Consider the following 21,266-nt stretch of genomic DNA (forward strand, 5'->3'; position numbering starts at 1 on the left):
AAATTTTCAACAATTTGTGATAATTATTTATTGTTTGGAATCATTTATCTTTGAATAAGGTGTACCATATATTATTTGACAGCAAATGAGATATACACTCATCATTACATACATACATAAACATATATATGTTTATATATATAATTACTATGAATACCATTACCATTACGATATATTGAATAATTCTCGAAAATTCTATTTATTAGCACTTTATTCTTACAATAATTGCCAAATAAGAAACACGAATCTATAAATTAATTTATTCAATATATCGTAATGGTAATGGTATTGTAGAGTTTAAGCAAAAAAAATATGTTATTTGAGATATATCCGCTACGTAAACAACTTACAATGGTCTCATTCTAAGAAACGTATCGTTTAAATAGATGTCTAGACAGTTTTCATGTGAAACCAATAACAACCGCGGTTCGGCCCTCTAGGACCTTTAAACAGGATTGCTAAAAACATTTGAAATGACGGCCCAAACTGGACGATCACTACTGGACATTTACCTCTCCCATAGATTTACAATAAGATTGGTTGGAATCCGACTAAATCCAGCGCGTTTCGCTGACCTTGGCAAGGTCGTTGAGGGTAGACGTCCTGCGTTTACCAATCAGTGGTCTCCGCACCAGAACCTTAAGATTGCAGTGGTCTCCTCCAATTGTGAATTGGCTGGGCTATGCTGGCTACTTCCATACGACTTTCTGTGACTGTGATTGCCCATGATGCTGCAAGGGAGATCCCATACAGGGAGATCTTTTAGTCACACGGAGAATCTACACATTGTATTCGGAGAGGGAGGCCTTGAACGTAGTAAGAGGAGTGAAAGAGGTCTAGGCTAAGCGCCTTCAGCGATCTGCGTGATGAAACCGTTAATGTCATTCGGCTTTACTTAATTTCTGTGATGGATACGATTCCGCGTTATACATCATCATCATGTCAGCCGATAGACACCCTCTGTAAAGCACTGACTCCCCCAAAGTTCACTACGATGAACAGTTTTACGCTGCCTATCAGTCAGTTCACTAAAAGGGGCCTACCCACACCTCGTCTAGGCTCGTCGTGGTCGCCACTCGAGAACCTTTCTGTCGCAACGGCTGTCCGTTGCTCGAGCTATGTTCCCCTTCTACTGCCCCATCAGACAATCATTTCTTGGGGCTTCATCGGTGACGTTAGTTTTTATGTGAATACCCGCATTTTAGATCTCGCAGCGAAACTTTGAGCATAGCCAATGTTATTTAGTATTAATATATGTCAAATTGTCTATCTCTAATATTCTATCTACAGTAATAGGCATTTCGAGCCAGCTACGTTCCATTTTGTGCATAAAAGGAGTAGAAAAATAATATTCTAAATTATGACCAGATCCAACCGAAATGTATTCCCCAAATATTATAGTGAAATTAATTTTTTTTATAACTATAATATAATATATTTTGTAATTTAGGTAATCGTTTCTAAAATAATACCATAATGTAATAAATAACAAAATTGATAACGCAATTGCTTACGTAATCTGTCCAATTGCCACGGAAGGATATAAATAATTATGTAAAATACAGTTTTACTAAGTAGCCTTTGTTATATTTTTGTGCCCGACATTGTATAATGATGCTTTTCTTTACTAAATATGATCGCACTATGAAGGTAGGTGTACTCTATAATAAAATTCTTAAATTGTTAATCCGTTATATCGACGTTATGCTATACTTTACATTGTATACAAATGTATACATTTTATTATCAGTGCAGTAATCCTATATTTCATCCATGCCTTTATTGGTACAAACTATATTTAGTTTAAATATTTTGCAACGCGGTTTTACTTTAGGAAATGTTTAAAATGGTTAATGTAATATATATATATATAAGAGAGTGTATAAAATTGCTATAATTGTGAAATAATGAATACATAAACATTTTCTATAATTTATTTTTTCCTTATTAGTTTTTCCTAGACAAATAAAACCGGTAATATTATTTTAGAATGTTTGTAAGGTTTTCGTATCAATATTTATACATTGCGTCGTATATGTAAAGATATTATTTTGGATAAAGCAAGAGGCAGCGTTAGGTTTGGTATTCATTTCGGCGGTGATAGTATAATTCGTGTTCGTGATTCACCGGACGTAGGACGAGCGCGGGCCGGGGGGCGGGGGTCGCGGGCGCTAGGGCCGCGCGCGGGTCGGGGCGGAAGGGCGCGGCGGGTGCGCGGGTCGGGGCGCGCGCGAGGGAGCGCGGGGCGGTGCACGCTGCAGCGCGAGGTCGTCGCTCGCTCGCGCCGCGGCCCGTCAGTCGGGAGCGGGATGCGGTGACGTAAACTGCATCGGCGCGGGCCGTTTAACGTAGTGTAGGACGGGACGTGTCGTTTACGTATGTGCCGAGTGCGTGCTCTGAACCATCACGAGTGACGGTGCCGAGGTGTTTGTGTTTCCTGAGACGACGTCCCCGCTCTTCACTACGCGGTCCAGCAATAGTCCATCCACGCATCCTGGACCCGAGGATCCCCGAAATGGTGAGTGCGGTCGTAGCACCCGATCGTGGTTTGTTTACGTCGGCTTTCGAGTCGCCTCTCTCTCTATCAAACCTGCCGCCTATATCCCTGCGTCGCTTTCGCACGCGTCTCCTTCTATTTTGTTTTGTTTTCCAAAATGTAGACACCTACGTCGACGGCACCGGAGTTGGTCCCGTCGGGAGGTCGCGTTTTTGCTTGTGTGCACGGTTTGTGCAATTTTTTGTAGTGTATTTTCGCAGGTAGGCTGCCAGTTGAGCGATCCTTCCTGCGTGCGGCCGAATCGCGGGCAACAATAAAGTCCAAATTGTGAAGGAGAGAATCGGAGCTGGAAGGGCGAACGGTGCGTGTTCGTTTGATGCTAGTAAATAATGAAACCGCCGTCGCATAAAATGTAGGTCGGTGGAGTGTAGCCGCAACACCGCCGCTGCACGCGATGCCGAGCACTTCGCCGCTCCCTTCGCCCGTGCACTAAACCAGTGCTCTTCTATTGTTGTGTACGCGTACACTACACATGTACGAGCAGGGACTGCTACGCGAATAAGTAACGGTATTAAGCTTATAATCAGAAGCCGCTAGATTATTTTGCAGATTGGCGTCTTGTCTCCGCAGTGATGTTTGTTTAAGTTTTGTAAATATATGATGATCGCAATGGAGTTGACACATTCTAACAATGATGAAATCCCAGATTAAAAATAAATATTTTACCCCCGTAATTATCAAGAATTTTGTGCTTACATTTATTTTTAGGCATTTTAAAATAACATATTGTTAAATTGAAAACATTCAATTTCTCTTATTAATAAGTATACAACGAGAGAAACCAATACAAACAGATTTTTTTGTTGCGCAGCTAAAATATCTGATATAAATATAATACTACGGATACGAATGAATTTCACTACAATTGTTTGAAGTATTCCAGTCATAACTACTCATGCTATAACTATGCTATGTTGTCATAATTGTTACGTATAAACTGGAAAATATGTGAGTCATATGCGAACGGTAGCTTGATTTCGCGCACTTTTGTCCGTCCGCCATTGGTCACCGCGCCGGTAGTAGTCGATTATACGTTCGGAAATTTAATGAGGACATCGATAACAATGTCTAGAATTATTCACTACCTCTGGAAAATCGTCGGTATTTTTTTTATACAAAACTTGGAAATCAAGTCTGTATCATCTAATCATATTACAAATTATTCATACTACCAAAGTTGTTTTTTTTTTGAATTTGTTACCTCAAATTGTATTCGAATATTTAAACAATTTAAAATTGTATCAGTTGGTTTCTTTTAAACAATTGCGCTCAAGTGTTTATACTCGCGAAAAATTTAGAGCGTCATTATGTAATATTTGTAGCATCCGTATCAAGTTAGCAACCATTTAATCTCGTAATCAGCAAAGATAACTATCAATCGCAATAGCTATCAGTTGCTAAACAACCCACGTGCCGTGCGAACAGCGCCGCTATCCACAGTTAACGGTATTCTACTCTATCCCTTCGAGGCTATGGCACTAAAATGGCTAACAGTTAAACTCGTTCTACGAATATTTATGTCCATTTATGGTTTACCTATACCTATAGCGACAATCATATATAATTTGTTTTCATTGACGTCAAGCAAAGTTACCAAAAGGTAAAAACCAACTTCATGTTGAAACATATTTCCAGAAGATATTATCATTCATTAATTCTTGGAAGTAGCGGTAATAGAAACGTTCCACTAGTAATGCGAATTCTTTTAAACGTTCCACAAGTACGTTTCGTTTCGTTTTTAAAATGGAATAATTCAAGCGATCAAATTGCTATTCATGAGGCGTCGTTCTTGTTTTTCAACCGGCTTGCATTCTGGATCTTCCTGGAAAGGTTTTGTGTTTCATTGCGTAATTCTTTGGATATGTTTTCTCAGCTGCTTGTATTATGCGAGCATAGGTTATGTTGGTATTTTGTGTTATCGACAATCGTTTCTTTCTTTAATGAATGCCGTGTAATCGGACAGCTTGCGGCGCGTGCCTGGGCAGGTGCACGCCGGCTGCAACCTCACCTGTCACATCAGCTGCGTCTTGCGCTAGGCGTCTTTGTTTAGTCGTCTGAACATTAGTCTTTGAGGCTATTTCCGCTGAAAACCACATTAATGGGTTCTGACCTTTACCATCGCGGACATCTGCTGTTCTTACCCCGAGGACAATGGCCATTTCCCGTTGTCTAACTGTTCAAACTTCTAACTTTTATATATACTTTTATATATATTTTATATATTGATACTCGATTTAAATCTAAGTTTATAAAAGGAGTTTCCTCAGTGGTTTTTTTGTTAATTTAATGAAGTCGAATATTTAACAGTAATCAGTTGATAATACTAAAATGTTCTCACGGTTCCATTTTTAAAAGTCGTTTGCGGGTATTCTTAATTTCAAATTTCAACGTTCAATGTCTTTTTAATTTGAAACACCTATGCGTATAGATCGTGGTATAGAAAATATTTTAAATATTTATTGCATAGGTAAAAAACGAAAACCAAGGACATAGCTTTTGAATAACTGTAACTGAAGTAATAGTTTATTATGCCTAATAGTCATTGATAATAATTTGTTCATGGCATGCAATATTTTTTTCAATAACTAGATTAGATAAAGGAAAGCTGATTAATTCGAATGACCCCGCAACACATTGATATCGACACTTGAAAATTGATAATGCAGATGTCGTTAGAACTGAGTAAATAAATCTACTCTATGGCTAATAGCTTGTCGTCAGTTATACGGTAGACGAAGAAAAATTTTTAGATTTCTACATGTTGCATATACCTTCGATATTTGATAACAAATAGTCGACATTGTAGAAATAAAGACTTAACTACACTTTTATTTTGTACATAAATATTTACCTACAGATGTGTTTTTTCATAAAGTGCAACCAAATAAATAAACGATGAAGCAAATATTCTTTGCTATAAGCTTTGAAACGACTTCGAAAAGTCAAGAAGAAGATTGATATTATACAATTTATGTAAATACAATATTAATTACTTAATAAACGTCTTTGATAATAGTATAACACCGTCAACATATCGTTGCTGATAAACTTGTTCAGTGTCCTGAGTCGGGGAAGTTTGGCGCGCGACAAGTTTACGAGGTCCGGTTATTTATTTACATCTGGTCTGGCGTGTGCCGGAGCTTTGCAAGTGTGCAATTCATGTGTACAGCCTACTTCATCGTTCTTGCGTGTTTTAAATGCGAGTGTTGTACAGCCAGAGCTGTTTTTCGTACACACTTTGGCATTAATGTTAATCATCAAAATTTTAAATATTATTGTAGGGTATGCCTATAACCGGGCTATTAGTTTAACATATATTTATTATTTGGTTTCAACTCCATTCTCAAGCAAAAAAAACTAAGTTTTCTATTTGAAATTTGTTACTGTTCATCATATTTCAATTTTAAAATATCTATTCAAGTAGTCATAAACATTTGCTATTGAGTCGTCAATTTTTTTTTAACAAAACTATTCATAGTAGTAAGCTACTACCGGTTCGAATGTTTATCTGCTGAAAAGAGCCGGCCAAAAATTCAACACTTGGTCCATTAAAATGAAATTTAATAACTCCACAACCACAACAATACATTTCATACATTTCGATTGTATAAAAACCTGTGTGGAAGGAACGAAAACACGATGCCTAGGATTTAGCTAGACGGACGCTGTCCCTAGCCATTGTGTATCTAAGCTGAGCCAATGAAGATGCGGGCGGGGCTGGGCCCCAGCGCGTGCCGCGTCACGTACGCACGGGCCCTCCACGCACAGCAGAGGGGCCACTACACCGCGCGCGCGCACTACACCCACCTCTATCGAGTTGTCTACGAAGGGCGCATGCATTATTACTTTACCACCCCTCCAACCTCCCCCCGGTTATCCCGTTTTGGTCCAGCGCGTCTCTCGCCTTTCCCTCACCCCTATTATTTCGTCGACTTTTCGATTTTTAGTCGGCCTGTTGTATTTCATGTTTTTTTCTAAGCAACTGGGTCAGAACTTTCGTGTTAAGAGGAGGGCTAGAGTTGACGGCGCGCGGTCGTCGACACTAACGGATCGCTATTTATACCTGCCGCGTAGTGCACCGGAACTTGCTTGGTGCATTCGCTGCAGTCGTCTCTGTTCTGTCAATGACCTCTCATTTGAACGCTCACTTCCTTAATTAAATAATGTTACGAAACGCGATAGAGGCGTTGACATCTATATTGGCCTAGCAATAAATGACTATAAGAATCGTAAGTTACTCGATTCGAAAGGTTTGTGTCGCAAGCGGGTGCCCTTCGGCTTTATATGAGTAGCATTAGTTTAACCGCCCACATTCTTTAGAGCTACCCACGGGTGTACACACACCTACTAAGTTGAATAGCTGGTCCTAGTTTTTGCGCAAATTGGAGTTTTTGTTATTACTCTCGCATATGAAATTGGTAAACAAAAAAGTAATATGGGCCATATTACTTTTTTGTTTACCAATTTCATATATGTAACAACACCGCAATGCAAACAGTTCATCCGAAGTATTTTATACATTTAGTCATTTCTCCTCACAGGGAGATTGGTTATAGGTGTAGAAGCCTTACCGTAAATGAAGCTGATTGCTGCCGAGTAATGTATGGTACACCCTATCCAAAAATCAATGGTTACAAAAATAATATATAACGTAATGATATTACAGTGAGAATCGTTTTCAAAATTCAGATTTACTACATATTAAAATTAATTATTGCTCACCACCAGTAGACTTTGTACTGCCAAAAGTTTTTAGCCTATCGCATTCTATAAAAAAGAATGCGACATATTACAGGGTGATCGGATATAACCCTTTTGCTGACAAATGTATAGCACATCAACCCTATTTAAATTTTTCTTTACACCAGGCACTATGTATGAATAACTGTAGACGGTTGATCAGTTTAGTACAAATATTTTGTGATATATTTTCGTTTTGAACTCTTGTTACTATTTACTGTTAATTTGTGCGATATTTTGAAGTTTATAAAGTTGAGAAAAACGATGTTTACATGCTAGTGAATATCAAGTGCCTCGGAGCTTTGCTGATCTAGAGTTGTACATGTGTCGCCGGGTCTGCGGTCTCGGAACGCGAGCGTCGGCCGCACTGGAATTTCCGCGAAAAAAGCGGCGCGTCACACCTCACGTCACACGTCACGTCATCGGGCGGGCGCGGCACTACGTCATGCCCAAGGTCGCGCTACGGGCACTAAAAGTGCCTAACTACCTGATACTGCCGGCTCTATTATCAGCGGGTGACGCTATGCACACAACGCGCAACGCTTACTGACGGACGAAATAGAATCGAATACAATATAGAAGTCGAGCAAGTTTATTCAGCCGGTCTAAAATATTCCTTGTAAATCATTTTATTACATTCAACTCTTACCTTCTGCTTACTATTTATCTTCATTAATGGGACATGCTCTTAAGAACCCGCACTCATAACGACGAGACTATCAAATTGCCTAAAAGATTGTCAGTGAAATTTAAAGTGAACGTTTTATATCATTAAAAAATCGATATCTTCGTTCTTGTAGACCGAGATCATTATTTTTTTTATTTTCATTCGGCAATCAAACAAATTTACATAGATATTATAATTAGGATTGCCATTAGGATAAATATGGTACACTCGACATCGTTGTTGCAGGTTACAATATGAGACTACAATGAACGAATAGTATAAACAGTTATTATTTGTATTATTATAACTGGTTTTGAACGTTTCGGCGCTTAAGCTGGTCATACCGTTTCATAGTCAACGTTTTGTTACAACACTTACGCAAATCATAACATTTTTTTCCCACGAGATATTTCAGTTTAATTCTAGTTTGATGGATTCGTATACATCGATTAGCATTTTAATAATTCGACATTTTATTGTATTCGACACTTAGTGAATAAAACGAACCAATAATAAACTAAACTGTATTAACAGACGCTTTTTGTACTACTACTATTACTTATGGTTTTAAATATTTCAATGCTTCAGTTGGCTATACTGTTCCATGGTAAAATTAGTGTTATAACAGCATTTTTACACTCTACTTCCTGTAATTATTTTCCCCACTCGATAGTTAAAAATTACTTATAGGATTTTATCAATATTTCAATTCGAATCTATTTTACATTGATCCGTCGTACCTTAATTTATAAATCTATTACGATGTACGCTTTCAATATAATTTTGATAATCAATTAAAAAAAATATTTGACATTGTTCAGAGTTTCGCTGTTTTACTTATGGACGTCGATGTTGATGTTTATTGATTATGTCAATGTAAATACCGCAATATGTATCGTTGTTTATATTAACCGCGATAAAGGGACAAAAATGTCAAATGTTTTAAATTTACTTATCAATCACACTTTTCTTAATATTGAGTAAGACGATTTATATAATGAAATGTTAATATATTACACTACGAATATGAATTTTATGAGAATGAATAATTGAATTGAAGGTAATAAGTAGTTCTCACGGATGTCGAACCGTACTTACGATTAATGAAGCTGTCACTTTGCACGTACAATGAGCATTAGAAAGCGGCCGATGGCGGTAAAAAGGGAACATTGGAAGGGCCTGTTGCGAGTCTTGCTCGGCCAAGCTTGCGACACGCTGTTACGTCACTATTGAAATACAAATCCCCTTCCTCCCCACCTCCCCGTCTCCGCGCGTCCGCTGCCCACACTCTGCCCTACCGCAGCCAAGGCGCGACGTTCGTGCGGCTATGCACTACTAAAAAGCATCCTGTACATATGTGCTAGTGCCCTCGCTATTGTCTGACAAACAGCGTATGACGTCCTCTATAAGCTTTAAAAATAATTCACAAAGGGTTGAACCCTTCTAAATTGCAATATTAGGGATGGGGAAGAGTTTTAATCAAGCTGCATGTAAATAACTATTGGACTTGTTACGACACTTGTGTGCCATTAAACTTGGGGTAGTTATCAAGGGCACTCCACCATTTGTAATGTAATAAGATCGCAAAATGTTCGTTTCTCTTTTACGAGGATCGCTACGACCTGTGAAACTTATTCGCGTTTATTTTAAGATTTTGCGTGGAATTCTCTTACATGCGTGCGATATATTTGTCTACGCATAACCGAGTTTTGTATTATTACTATATAAATTATTCATCTATGTTTCAACCGGATTAAAAACCTGTTTCTTTATCATTAGCTTTTATCATGCTTCTAATACTAATGTAGTTAAAATCTTTGTAGAATTTATTGTTTTTTTTTTTAATCAAATTATTGAAAGTTAATTTTCACACGTGAGAATTAACAATTTTACCTGTTATATGCGAGTACATGGCGAGTCCGAGGTGAACCTGTCGTATAATAGAAACTGCACGGTCCCGCGAACCAACGGTTTTTATCTATTCCGCTTCGTATATAGAAACGTTGCCACGTCGGCTGAATATCTAAATGCAATGCGCATTGCACTTCCTCATAACTCGGCCTCCAACTGCAACTATAATTGTCAGCGTTGAAAGGATGTTGCTAATGTATTAATAGCAGACTACATGCGCTGTTACTGCCTAAATAAAATTTTGTATCGTCGTCTGCAATATTTCAGAATAATATTGTTTTATTACTTCTAACAGATACCACATCACTCTTTTGTATTTATTTTATTAATCTGTATTACTGTTAGAGCAATTTATTCCCAATCTCTAATTATAACTTTAAAATCCTTAACACTAAAATAATTTTATTAAATGTTTTTATTTCATGACCTTCGTAAGTTTATTGAAAGATAATTTAGAGAAACTGCATGTCTTGTATTGTAATTGTTTTCATACATAATTATGTTATTATAGCAGTAAGATTATTATTAATTAGTTTTGCGAAACGAAACAGTAACAGTAAATTAGCTAGTTTGTTATTTAAAAGAAAATAGTACAGATTGGAAAATTATTTAAGTTTAGAATGGATAAAGGTTCACTGCCGTTCGTCAAGTTTCTATGTATGCCCGTATAAAATATTCATGTTGTAGTACAGTCGTGGTACAGGTCCAAAGTACCGTAAGGACGGCCCATACGTGCTCGGTTACACCGCACTGCTTGCTTTAGTGGAATAACCGGCTTATCTCTAACGTTTCCCTGCTTTGTTTCTTTGTCATTAAATTCAACGAACAATTCAGAATGCTACGTTCATTTTTAATTAGTATTTTACAAATGATTTAAAATTTATCGGATTGATTATTCATAAGCTATTATTTAATTATAATTTTGATTAGAAATATGTACAAAATATTTTGTCGAAACTTTATTGCTATGTCAGTTTTTCTATGCTGTAAAAGATATTCGTTAAATCATTTTGGATATTATTCAATAGAAATGTAATTTATACCAAATATTGTAAGTTTTTACTAAAAATATATAAAGATTATGTCAGTATGATCAGCATTGAGATGTGTGTTCAAACTTACAGTAAATAGCTAAAATAGCTTATATAGGTATACATATAATCCTGAATAGTTGATTCATGAGCTGTCCTAAATATCATCCATATGTTTGGTCATTATCCCAATCAATGTAGAAGTGTGTTATAGAAATTTATAGTTTATTGATATCAAGTGGACACTAACATCGTATAGGTTATGTATAAGTGGCTGACATCGAATAGGATGAAAGTAGGTCAACTAGAATGACGCCAGCGATAAAAGAGCCCTCGCCCGCTCATTATCAATTTTGTGCAACACGCAGCCGTCGGTCACCGTCCGGCGTTTTGGATTTAGCTCGGACTTTGTTAGAAGCACATTCCTTAGCGGCTCAGTTCACAACAAATAAGCAATTCAAATTCTGTCTACTTAAATAAACTTACTGAATGTCTTAAAAACTGACTAATTTTGTTTAAAAAATCCGATTCTTTATGATCAATGTTTGAATTTAACAATGACGTTATGAATGCTTTGTTTATAGACTTGTTTGCATATCGACAGACGGCGATCAGCATTGTAAACAGAAACTAGTATCGTTACAATAAATGAAGCTTGCAAGTATAAGAATATAACAGTATACGTTGCATTGCATTCAGTTGCCGTGGAGCCAAGGCCGTGATGCAATGTTGTCGGGTGAATTGCAGGCTCGGAGCATCGTATCGTTGCATCACGGTTCCATATAGTATCCGCATAAGAGATATTTTAATAATACTCACGTGTATAATCTATAAAACAAACTAAAACTAAACACTGTATATTTTTAGAAGATTGTTGTGGCAACACAGCGTCAACATTGACCTCGTAGACGCTGTGACCTGGTCAATCTCGTGCATCCCTCGCGCCAACGGGGAAGTAGGTTATTATTATTGCAAATTTTACGTTCCCCTTTAGCTAGTGGTCTCCGTGGGAAAGCGTCGCCGCTTCGTGCGACTCGTTGCTCGGTATCGACCGTTTCGAATCACGTGCCGGCGCACATAGTAACAGCTTACTTCAGTTATGTAAAGTGCTAGCGGTGCTATGACGAACGTCGAATGAACTCTATAAATAGCGGTCGATCCGTCCTTGAGCCGGCGCGAGTGCGCATAACTAGGTCAGAGCGGGCTGCCTCATGGCGGTGCCTCCCCCGCCGACGCACCCCCGCGGTACCTAGCTCATTGCTAAACTGAATCGCCTACACGTTCCGCACTTCCTCATTCACTGTGCGCTTTCTAGCAGCAGTAAACATTATATTTCCGTCATGGTCGATTGTGGCAGTGCCTCGATTTCATTCCGCTTTGTGGTATTAATATCGGGACAGATGTTCGACTATACATACTACTCAATATAAACGCGTATTGTTTGTTTTCCGCTGCGAGTTTGTATAACAAATGATAAAAACTTATCCCGGAATGTATGAATAGGGTTGTACCCGAAATTTTGTTACCTGCCTTCGTTGATAATAGGTCCTCGTCTTTCGGCGAGCAGGTAAAGTCGTTTCTTCGTCGCGCATTTAAATAACGAGTTCTATCGACTCGCGAAGCATTTAATTAACGTAATTATAATGTATTTAGGATGTTGTGGATGTTTTTTTAACGAGATTGCGATTTATTTTTACTTTGTCTTCGTGCCTTGGTCGAGGTTATTACCCTTGTGTGGTTCATATGTATTTTCGACGTTCTTTAGTAGCAATTTATATTTCAAGTCACATCATTCTAATGTGATTGTTGCACACACAGATCTTTTTGCAACGTATTTTACGTTTAAAAATTGTAAGGTTTTTTAAAACGATTCATTGAAAAATATTTTTTGTTATCGCCTCCAAAACCGCGCCTTGTATCATGTTGCTTATCAGTACAATATGGATGTGAAGTATAAAAGCACCATTGATGTATTGTATAAAATGAATATGTACTTTAAGCCTTACTTTGGTTTTAAATGATTGAATGATTCTTTAAATGGTATTAAGACTCTATTCTTTTACTCCGTGGGAAAATAAATTTTTATTGATGTTATTTATCCAAAAGTATTTGGCATCATTTGTATATTTAAATACAGAAGTTTCTTTCAAGTTGTCATTGATTGCGCGGATTTTTACATTCGAAAGGGGAGTCGTCGTTGCTAGGAATTTGTTACACCTTTTATATATTGCGTGACAACTCTCCATGTGGTGGCGCGTTGTTCAAACAATGGCTGTAAGAAACGATATTGGGCGTATCATGCACAGCGGGCGTATCGGACGTAGCGGGTGAAAGCTCTCGTCGGCCCGTGTGCTCGGCGTGCGCCTGTATGCGTGTATCATTTAATTTTAGTTGTCAGTATCTGGGTGTACCGGACGCCACCTGTCTCTTTTCTTTGTTTCGCAAATGTCAGCGGAGGTCATCTAAATAAAAGCGGCATAGGCGTCAGTTTTGGACCGCGATCGTTGTCTAGACGTTGTATTGCATCGTCCGATCGATTGCACGGACGTGCCTCAGACGGTCATCGACCCCGCGGGCGCATCGGTGACGTTACGCTCCGGTGATGCGCTCAAACCATGCCAATGTTGCAAACGTCTTCAATCTTTTCTGACTGGCGGTCCACTCGGCTGCTAGCTTTCTTCGCTTGCTCTTCTCAGCCCTGAGACATTTCATCCGAACAGGTGGTACACTCCACTTGATGTCAACAAGAGACTAAAGAATTTTTTAATTTGAATTTCGGTTTACGCCCTCACAGACACCTGATGAGACCGGAGGCATGAATGACTTTCACATATCCCAGAACCTAAATAACCACTCATTCATAATTTTCCATGTAATAAATGTAATACTATTTTCGAACAATATTTACATTTTCATATAGCTACAATTCATTCTTTGCAGTTTTATAAAAGATGCTCTGACAGATTTCAGAATTAAAATGAAGAAAAAAACTTTCTTTGTTCGATGCTTGGTTCCAATGTCGCTTCTTAAGACTGCGGTGCAAAAAAAGGCTTTTACGCTTTTTCATCTGTCCTGCGCACGTTTGGGTACCCGTTGTTATGTTGTATAAAACTAGTTTTTTTTTTTAAATCTTTAGAAATTTACCTAACAAAAGATTTTTTTTAATTTGGACGAAAAGTTTTGAATTGGTTATATGTTTATTAAAGTGTAGACACTGAAGCAATAATAAGTACATTATGTATAGCAATTTGACACGGCTATTAATTTTATTTACGTATGTAAGTGTGTTGATTAATAAATAAACGTATGTACGTGAACTGCTAGCACTATAGAGATACAGATCGGGTATTCCAGTGCCATATTAACAATTCGTTTGTTCAATTCAATTCGATTAATTGTACGCGCGATTAATTTATGAATAAGCGATCAACAAGTAGATGAACATTGTAGTACGCTGGGTTTGAATGATTTTTTAAAACCTCAAAAGCTTACAACTGCGTTGTAAGCATTCGCAAAAATTGTTGTTATTCCCTTACATAGGTATACTATACAAAATTAATTATACGAGGTGGACAGACGACAGAGAGGATTCGCAAGGAGTTAATAGTGTTATGGTAAGGGCGTTGTTCGATGGTGGTTGGTTTGCGCCAGGGCAACGCGGGCGCTGCAGATGGCGCTGTATGTGTCGCCGGGCTTCTCCCGCGCGGCGGACGCACACCTGCGGCTGGCGCTCATGTTCAAGGCGCGTCGGCACTGGGCCGCCGCCGCGGTGCACTTCCGGCGAGCCCGCCTCGCGCCGCACCAGGACGCCACCTTCACTCGCTTGGAGCTCAGCTTCCACGCCGCACACTTATTAGAAGCCCGGGGACTTAGGAAGGCGGCGAGGGACGCCTACGAGCGCTTGTTGAAGGAGCCGCAGCTGTCATCCTCCTTGAAGGCCGACGTCTGCAGGCAGTTAGGTAAGTTTTATTTATTTATTTATTTAGACAAGCACACCAGAAATAAATCTTTTAAATTAGTATAATGGACGTTATAACAATGAAATATTCAGATGTACCTTATTTAATGTGTGTATAACATTCGCAATATTTATAAGGTACAATTGGAATTGGATAGGCACCAGGTAGAAACTGCATAGTTGAGATCACGGGCTGGATACGGCATGCGTAAGACCGGTTCATCATAGAGATCTTTGGGAAATAATTAAACTCTTATAGTTATACATGCAGGAAAATATATGACGGTTCATCAAGAAATTCTTCAATGGGGTGACGAACGACAAGCTGTGTTTAAGACAATCCAGAAGGCTAGTAGAATTATTCTTCTGCCAGCGTTAGCTGGATTACGTGCTTCGTAAGCCGTAAAGTTAATATTTCAAATAAGAACATGAAAAATAAGTAAAGTTAAAGTAAAGTTAATCTTGCACAATTGTACCTCGCCCGTTAACCTACATATACTTTGTGTACATGAGGATGGATAGACCAAAGAACAGTAAATTGGACATAAAACCTATGATATATACATATATCATCTATTGCAAAAACTCATTATTTAACTTTATCTAGCAAACATGTCAATGCTTCTTATCGGAACTTGCATAGCGATTAACCAGAAATATCAATACCAGGCTACTAAGCATTGAGATCATTGCATATTTTGCACGTGCTATGGCAAAATATAGACCAGAGTTAGTACCAACTGACGGTAAATGGAATTTATATTGTTTATATTAACAACACCGCAAACAGGGCATGCGAGAAAAGGACGGCCAATTGATATTCCTCTATTGAGTTACATTAAAATAAGTTGCAAATATTATTATTATTCAATGAATTATTTTTTTATTCTCGTCTCCTAATATATACTAAATTACCTACTATGTCTGTATGGATATGCAGTTGAATATGCTATTGTTAAGTATTGATACTGTTACACTATTCTTGACCGTGAAAAAACTTGGTAAATACTATTAATTAAAATATCAATTTCTATTTTTAACTTAAAAAAGCTATAATATACACTCGATAAAATAAATTGTGTTTTGTCTGGAAAGTAATGAGACTTTTGACCTGTCCTCAGTATTGCCCTTGTGTGGCCTACGCCCGTCCTTTGCATATTGTTTCAATGGCAGCCATATCTAATAATAAAAAATAATACGTAACAAAAATTTATTTAACGATCTCTGATGTATTATTTGTACCAAATTTATTAACCTATAGATCTAAAGTATATTGTTACTCAAAGGTCTTCATTATAGAAAACATTTAATAGAAATCTATAGGTATCATAGTGTAGCGGTAGAGGACGGAGACTTGCGATCGTAGATCTCGGGTTTGATTCGAGAGTTATATAGGAATGTCACTTCTCACAAACAAGTTTCCAGAGTATGGGCAGCAGCGTCTACTGTGTACCATCATACGCCAACCTGCCTGCCAATCGTGGCCAATGTGGTATATCTCCCCATAGATAAATTTAGGGAAGGCTTATAGCAATATACAATGGCTGTGTATATTAAACAACGACTACGACGACAGGTATTAACTACTCATGTCTGATTTTCTGCGCGAGCAATTGTAATTGGATTCGTTATAATGGGCATTGTAGTCAATGATATTACTGCGGGTAATTATCAAACGATACAAGGTGACAATCGCAAATGCAATAATGCGTCAAATATAAAACTTTATATGATAGGTAAGGCTATATACAGGTAATTGGTGTACAATTTTAAAGCAGTAAATGTTGTAGACATAAATTTCACTGTAAATTAATGTATGGCGCTTTCTAAAATCTATGGCTTCAGAAGTAATAAATAACGCAATGATGATATAGTTAAAAAGAAGGATTTCAGGAGGTTTTTTTTTTAATTTTAAATGGTCCCGTTCATTGTTGATGACAAAGACTATTTTTACATAAATTTTTTCACGTTTCTTTTTATTTTTTAACTCTTCTTTACTCCTTCATAAAACTGTACAAGTTGCTTGGAATATGCTTGCTTTAAGTTTTTGCTGACCTATGAGCTATATATTCATTCACTCTTTTAAAGCTTTTTCATACCTATAACCAATCAACCTTTACATAGGTATTATTATTAACATTAGGTGATCGTATTGCAAATATGAAATGATAGGTGGCACATGTACTCATTCTGTTGCACAATACAGATCAGCTGTAATTCATCTGGAAGAATAAAAAATATCCTATTTCATCGTCCGAGGCGAATAGACGCAAACGTGATCCGACGATATGACTTAATACAATCCATCACAGTGCCCGCCGGCAATCGAAATAAATAACATACCTTATTGTGGACGAGAAACATGTCTAAGAAACTAGTTTTCTTGCTTTTTAAGGCGATGTTGCTGTTGTCGGTCGGAAATGAAAGCATGTGGTCGCATCCCTGCACACGTCATAGTAACTAAACGTGTTTTACGGCGATAGGCGAGCACAGAGTTCAACGGATGTTGAGCCATTTACGCGGGCTTAATCGTTGACATCCATTGCCTTCTAAGAATATTGCTGTTGAGAAATAGGAATAACTGAAGCAATTTGTATATTTGGAAGTGTGATTTCACCATAATTGAATCGGTCAAGATATAACCTTATTACTATGAAATAGGATATAGCTCGCTTTTCAAGCTTGCCTAGAGAGTAGTATAGAGGACTTTGCTCGGAACTTCATTGCGAAATCGAATTTGAAATTAGATCTGCTATAGAATCAAGGTGACCAATGATGAGATCGAAGAATTGCTCGTCTGAAGTGGCCGTAGGCAGCACATTGCTCGTGCAATCGAAAATTGATAATAACGATAAGTTCTCGAGAGGCGACAACGAATAGGTAGGCGCGTCATGAGTAGGCCCTCTGGGTGGACTGATGACATAGCTAAGGATGCGCAAAACTTCCCATAGTGGCGATCTTTGGGGGAGCCACATGCCTTGCAGAAGGCGTGTATCTGCTGATGTGATAATGATGAAGTAATCCTTTAAAGTTATAGTTTAATTTAAAGTCGTTGAATAGGCTGGCTGTACCACCGTTGCGTGTCTTTGGGAGAGGCGCCAGCAAGAGCCCGGGCCGCCGTGTGGTGCCTACAGCGCGCTGTGGCGGCCGAGCCGGACTCGGGCGCTGGCCTATATCTCTTGGGCCGTTGCTTCGCCGCACAAGGCAAGGTGCATGACGCCTTCATCGCCTACAGGAATTCCGTCGAAAAATCTGAAGGCAATGCTGACACGTGGTGCTCTATTGGGTATGTAACTAATCCTCATTTTCGACTTTGATTTATTTTACATAACGGTGCCAAATATACTTAACGAATACGGTACGTTACGTTATTTTGATTTCTTGATCATCATTATTCCTACAGCTGGACATAGTCTCCTCACATAGATTTCCTATAGAATCAATTGGAAGCAGCCAGTATCCAGCTTCTTTCTAAGACCTTAAGAAAATCGTCTGAACACCTTGTAAGTGAACGCCCCTCGCTGCAAGCTAGCGCAAGAGAAATTCCGATACATTTTTTTAATATACTTAACGATGAAATATTGTAATCATGAGTAAAACTGTATGTGCTTAGAAAAGCTAGATGCGATGATACTGATTAGAGACAAATTCACAAAATTAGTAAAAGAGGAGGTTATTATGAATATACCCCCTGTATATAAAATATCTTACGAATCTTACTGCGATTGTAGCGATATTTTTGTCGACAGTGTACTGTACCAGCAGCAGAACCAGCCGATGGACGCGTTACAAGCTTACATTTGCGCCGTGCAGCTCGACAAGGGCCACTCGGCGGCGTGGACGAACCTCGGCAGCTTGTATGAGAGCTGCCAGATGGCGCGCGATGCCTTTGCTTGCTACAGCAACGGTGGTTCCGCCGCTGTCGCAGCGCACGCGCCGCTTAGACAGCGGCTCGCCTTCCTACGCGCGCATCTGGCGCATGCGCCTATGCCCTCCGTTACTGGCAAGTGAGTGTCTGGACATAACATCTGTTCATAATCGTATCGGCCGATAGACGCCCACCGTAACTATTTAGCCGATGCACCTAGTGGAGGTCCTATTCACGTCTACTGGTGCATTGTCGCTCCAACAGCCGTCGGTTGTAAGATCGATGTGCTTTGCCCACAACCACTTCCGGAACGCTATTCTTTCTCGGTGACCTTGATTCTTTTGCGGATCTCGTCATTTCAGATTAATCTCACAGCGTAGACTCGAGCATAGCTCTCTTCGTAGCTCTCTGGGTGACCCGACCCTTTTTTTAAAAGTCCACTATAAGCGACCATGTCTCCGTAAGTATGTGTCATCATTTGTCAACACACACCGATGAAGGACATTGCGGTATATTATTTATTAAAGTTATAATGAAAATATTTGCAGTAGCGAGGTCGGGAATACATATTCATAAACCTTTGTGAACATCAACTTTGTAAACAAGTGATGTGGTTTATGCGTTTGTGTGACGCAGTTTTATCAGAGACTCTTTGTTCTTTTCATTGTTTGCATGCGAACTGTTATACGCGCGATGTTGTCACTTATCGTATAAAGTACTAACATTACCAATTCAAATTGATTACTTGTATGTAACAGTTAAATTATATGAGATTATGTTTCGAGACATCATTTAGTCGCTAATGCCGCATTTTATCGCGTTAAAACAAAATCATCAGTTTTAGTTTTCAATCTGATTACTACTAAGCAATCGGCAGTCGCAATCGTAATATAATACAAATTGTTTTAATTCATATTAAACAATAGAATATGTTTTACATTTTAGTTATGTTAACTACCTTTTGAACGCCAAACTTAATACTTCAATATAAAATTCTTTGAATACCTGGGCGGGACCAAAACTTTCATTTATAGTGAATATGTTTTCGCTAAAAATTTTAGAATCTAAATACCACAGGAGATTAAAATTTTATTTAACCTCGTTCATGCTGTATTTGTATAGAATTTTAAAGGTAGCAAACGATTCAATTGCCAGAAATTAGATCACAAAGACACAGAATTACTTACAATAGGGTAAGACTGAAAGTTTTTAGAATACCAAAAATCAAATTAATATCGATTTATTGTTTTTCAAAATAGTCCTCTTTACAATATTTATACCGTTGTCTCTAGTAAAAACATCCGGAGAAGCAGTTGGTCCCTATTGGACTTTTATTTATAAAGCGTTTTGGAACACTTTTTCGACATCAAAACGTATTTGATGAAGTATTACTTTTACTTTTAAAACAATAAATGAAAATCAAGCGGATTCGGGACTGTAAGAAGGATTTGCACACTTGCCAAGGTTAAATACTCGGTTGTTTGTTTGCCCAAGTGCGCTGACGCGTTGCCCTGTAGAAATGTGGTCAAAACAACAGGCAAACGCAAAATGCTAGGGTACAGTTCTGCCGTTACTGTTTTGTCACTTTTGGAAAAAAATTGTCGCTTATTTCTTCAAGATTTTGTTGTCAATGCTTTATAACTTATCTCCACTGTGAAAATTGTCTATATAGGATCATAATTAAGCATCGTTACATGTTATTTTATACAAGGAACAGAAAATCGATATGACGCGAATATAGAAATTTGTTCTAGTCAATTTTTAGTCTTAATTAAACGTAAACAATAAAGTATTGATTGCATCTGGGATTAGTTTTTATAACTCTATTCATCGTATTCCACGAAATATAGAAAAATTATAAAACTAAAACACAATGTTACACTATGAACGTTTAGTTTCAATAAAGTTTAAAAGGCTTTCATTTTCATGCAAAAAGAAATGAATGGAAGCCTTAATTTCTAGTTTAACATATATCATAAATCAAATCTATGATTTAATTGTTTAAATAGTGTTTTAGTGTTCAGCATAATCGTCATATATTTGTAGTGTTGACGTATAAGGCACGCGCTCGCTGGTAAAGTACGTGACAATGACTCGCATGAGTATATAAATAATTTCTATGTTGATACTATAGGTACGTTAGAGTGACGTATCTCGAAGTATCAATACGTTTGTAGCAACAAGATTAATTATGGAATAAAGCGCGTTGTCAAGGCGACGGACAGTTCTTCACGCATCACGGGTACCGGCGATGACAAATGAGTAAGTACGTCGATTGGACTGCCAATGGCGTCGTCCTTTTCAATGCCACAGTGACTATCCGTTGAATCATCCGTTTGCAAGTGCTAGTGCTTCCGTTGTACTATATTCACACGGTCCAGTAAGAAACTGGGTCGGCGAATACGTTAGCTTCTGCGATGTAATTGCATTAAAGTATCTTGCTGATGTAAGCTTATTTCAAGGATTATTAACGGGGCTATGATAGTTCTTACTGACCCTGATCAGTTCACACGAGATGTACATTTTTACAGATA

At 38.1% G+C, this 21,266-nt stretch overlaps 1 protein-coding gene across 2 annotated transcripts in view; it reads left to right on the forward strand.

The window, feature by feature from the left end:
• The window catches only part of Utx (Utx histone demethylase), a 33,878-nt gene that overhangs the window by 4,420 nt on the left and 8,192 nt on the right, over window positions 1–21,266 (forward strand). For both annotated transcript variants that reach the window (XM_068770353.1, XM_068770354.1), the window contains exons 5-7: window positions 14,558–14,865; window positions 17,925–18,150; window positions 18,614–18,871. In XM_068770353.1, the coding sequence (XP_068626454.1) occupies window positions 14,558–14,865; window positions 17,925–18,150; window positions 18,614–18,871 (792 nt within the window). The remainder of the gene's footprint in view (window positions 1–14,557; window positions 14,866–17,924; window positions 18,151–18,613; window positions 18,872–21,266) is intronic.

Source organism: Battus philenor, unplaced genomic scaffold (assembly GCF_028537555.1).
Source record: "Battus philenor isolate CCGP_79_NKW_IND1 unplaced genomic scaffold, ilBatPhil1.0.hap1 SCAF_3, whole genome shotgun sequence".
Lineage (NCBI taxonomy): Eukaryota > Metazoa > Arthropoda > Insecta > Lepidoptera > Papilionidae > Battus > Battus philenor.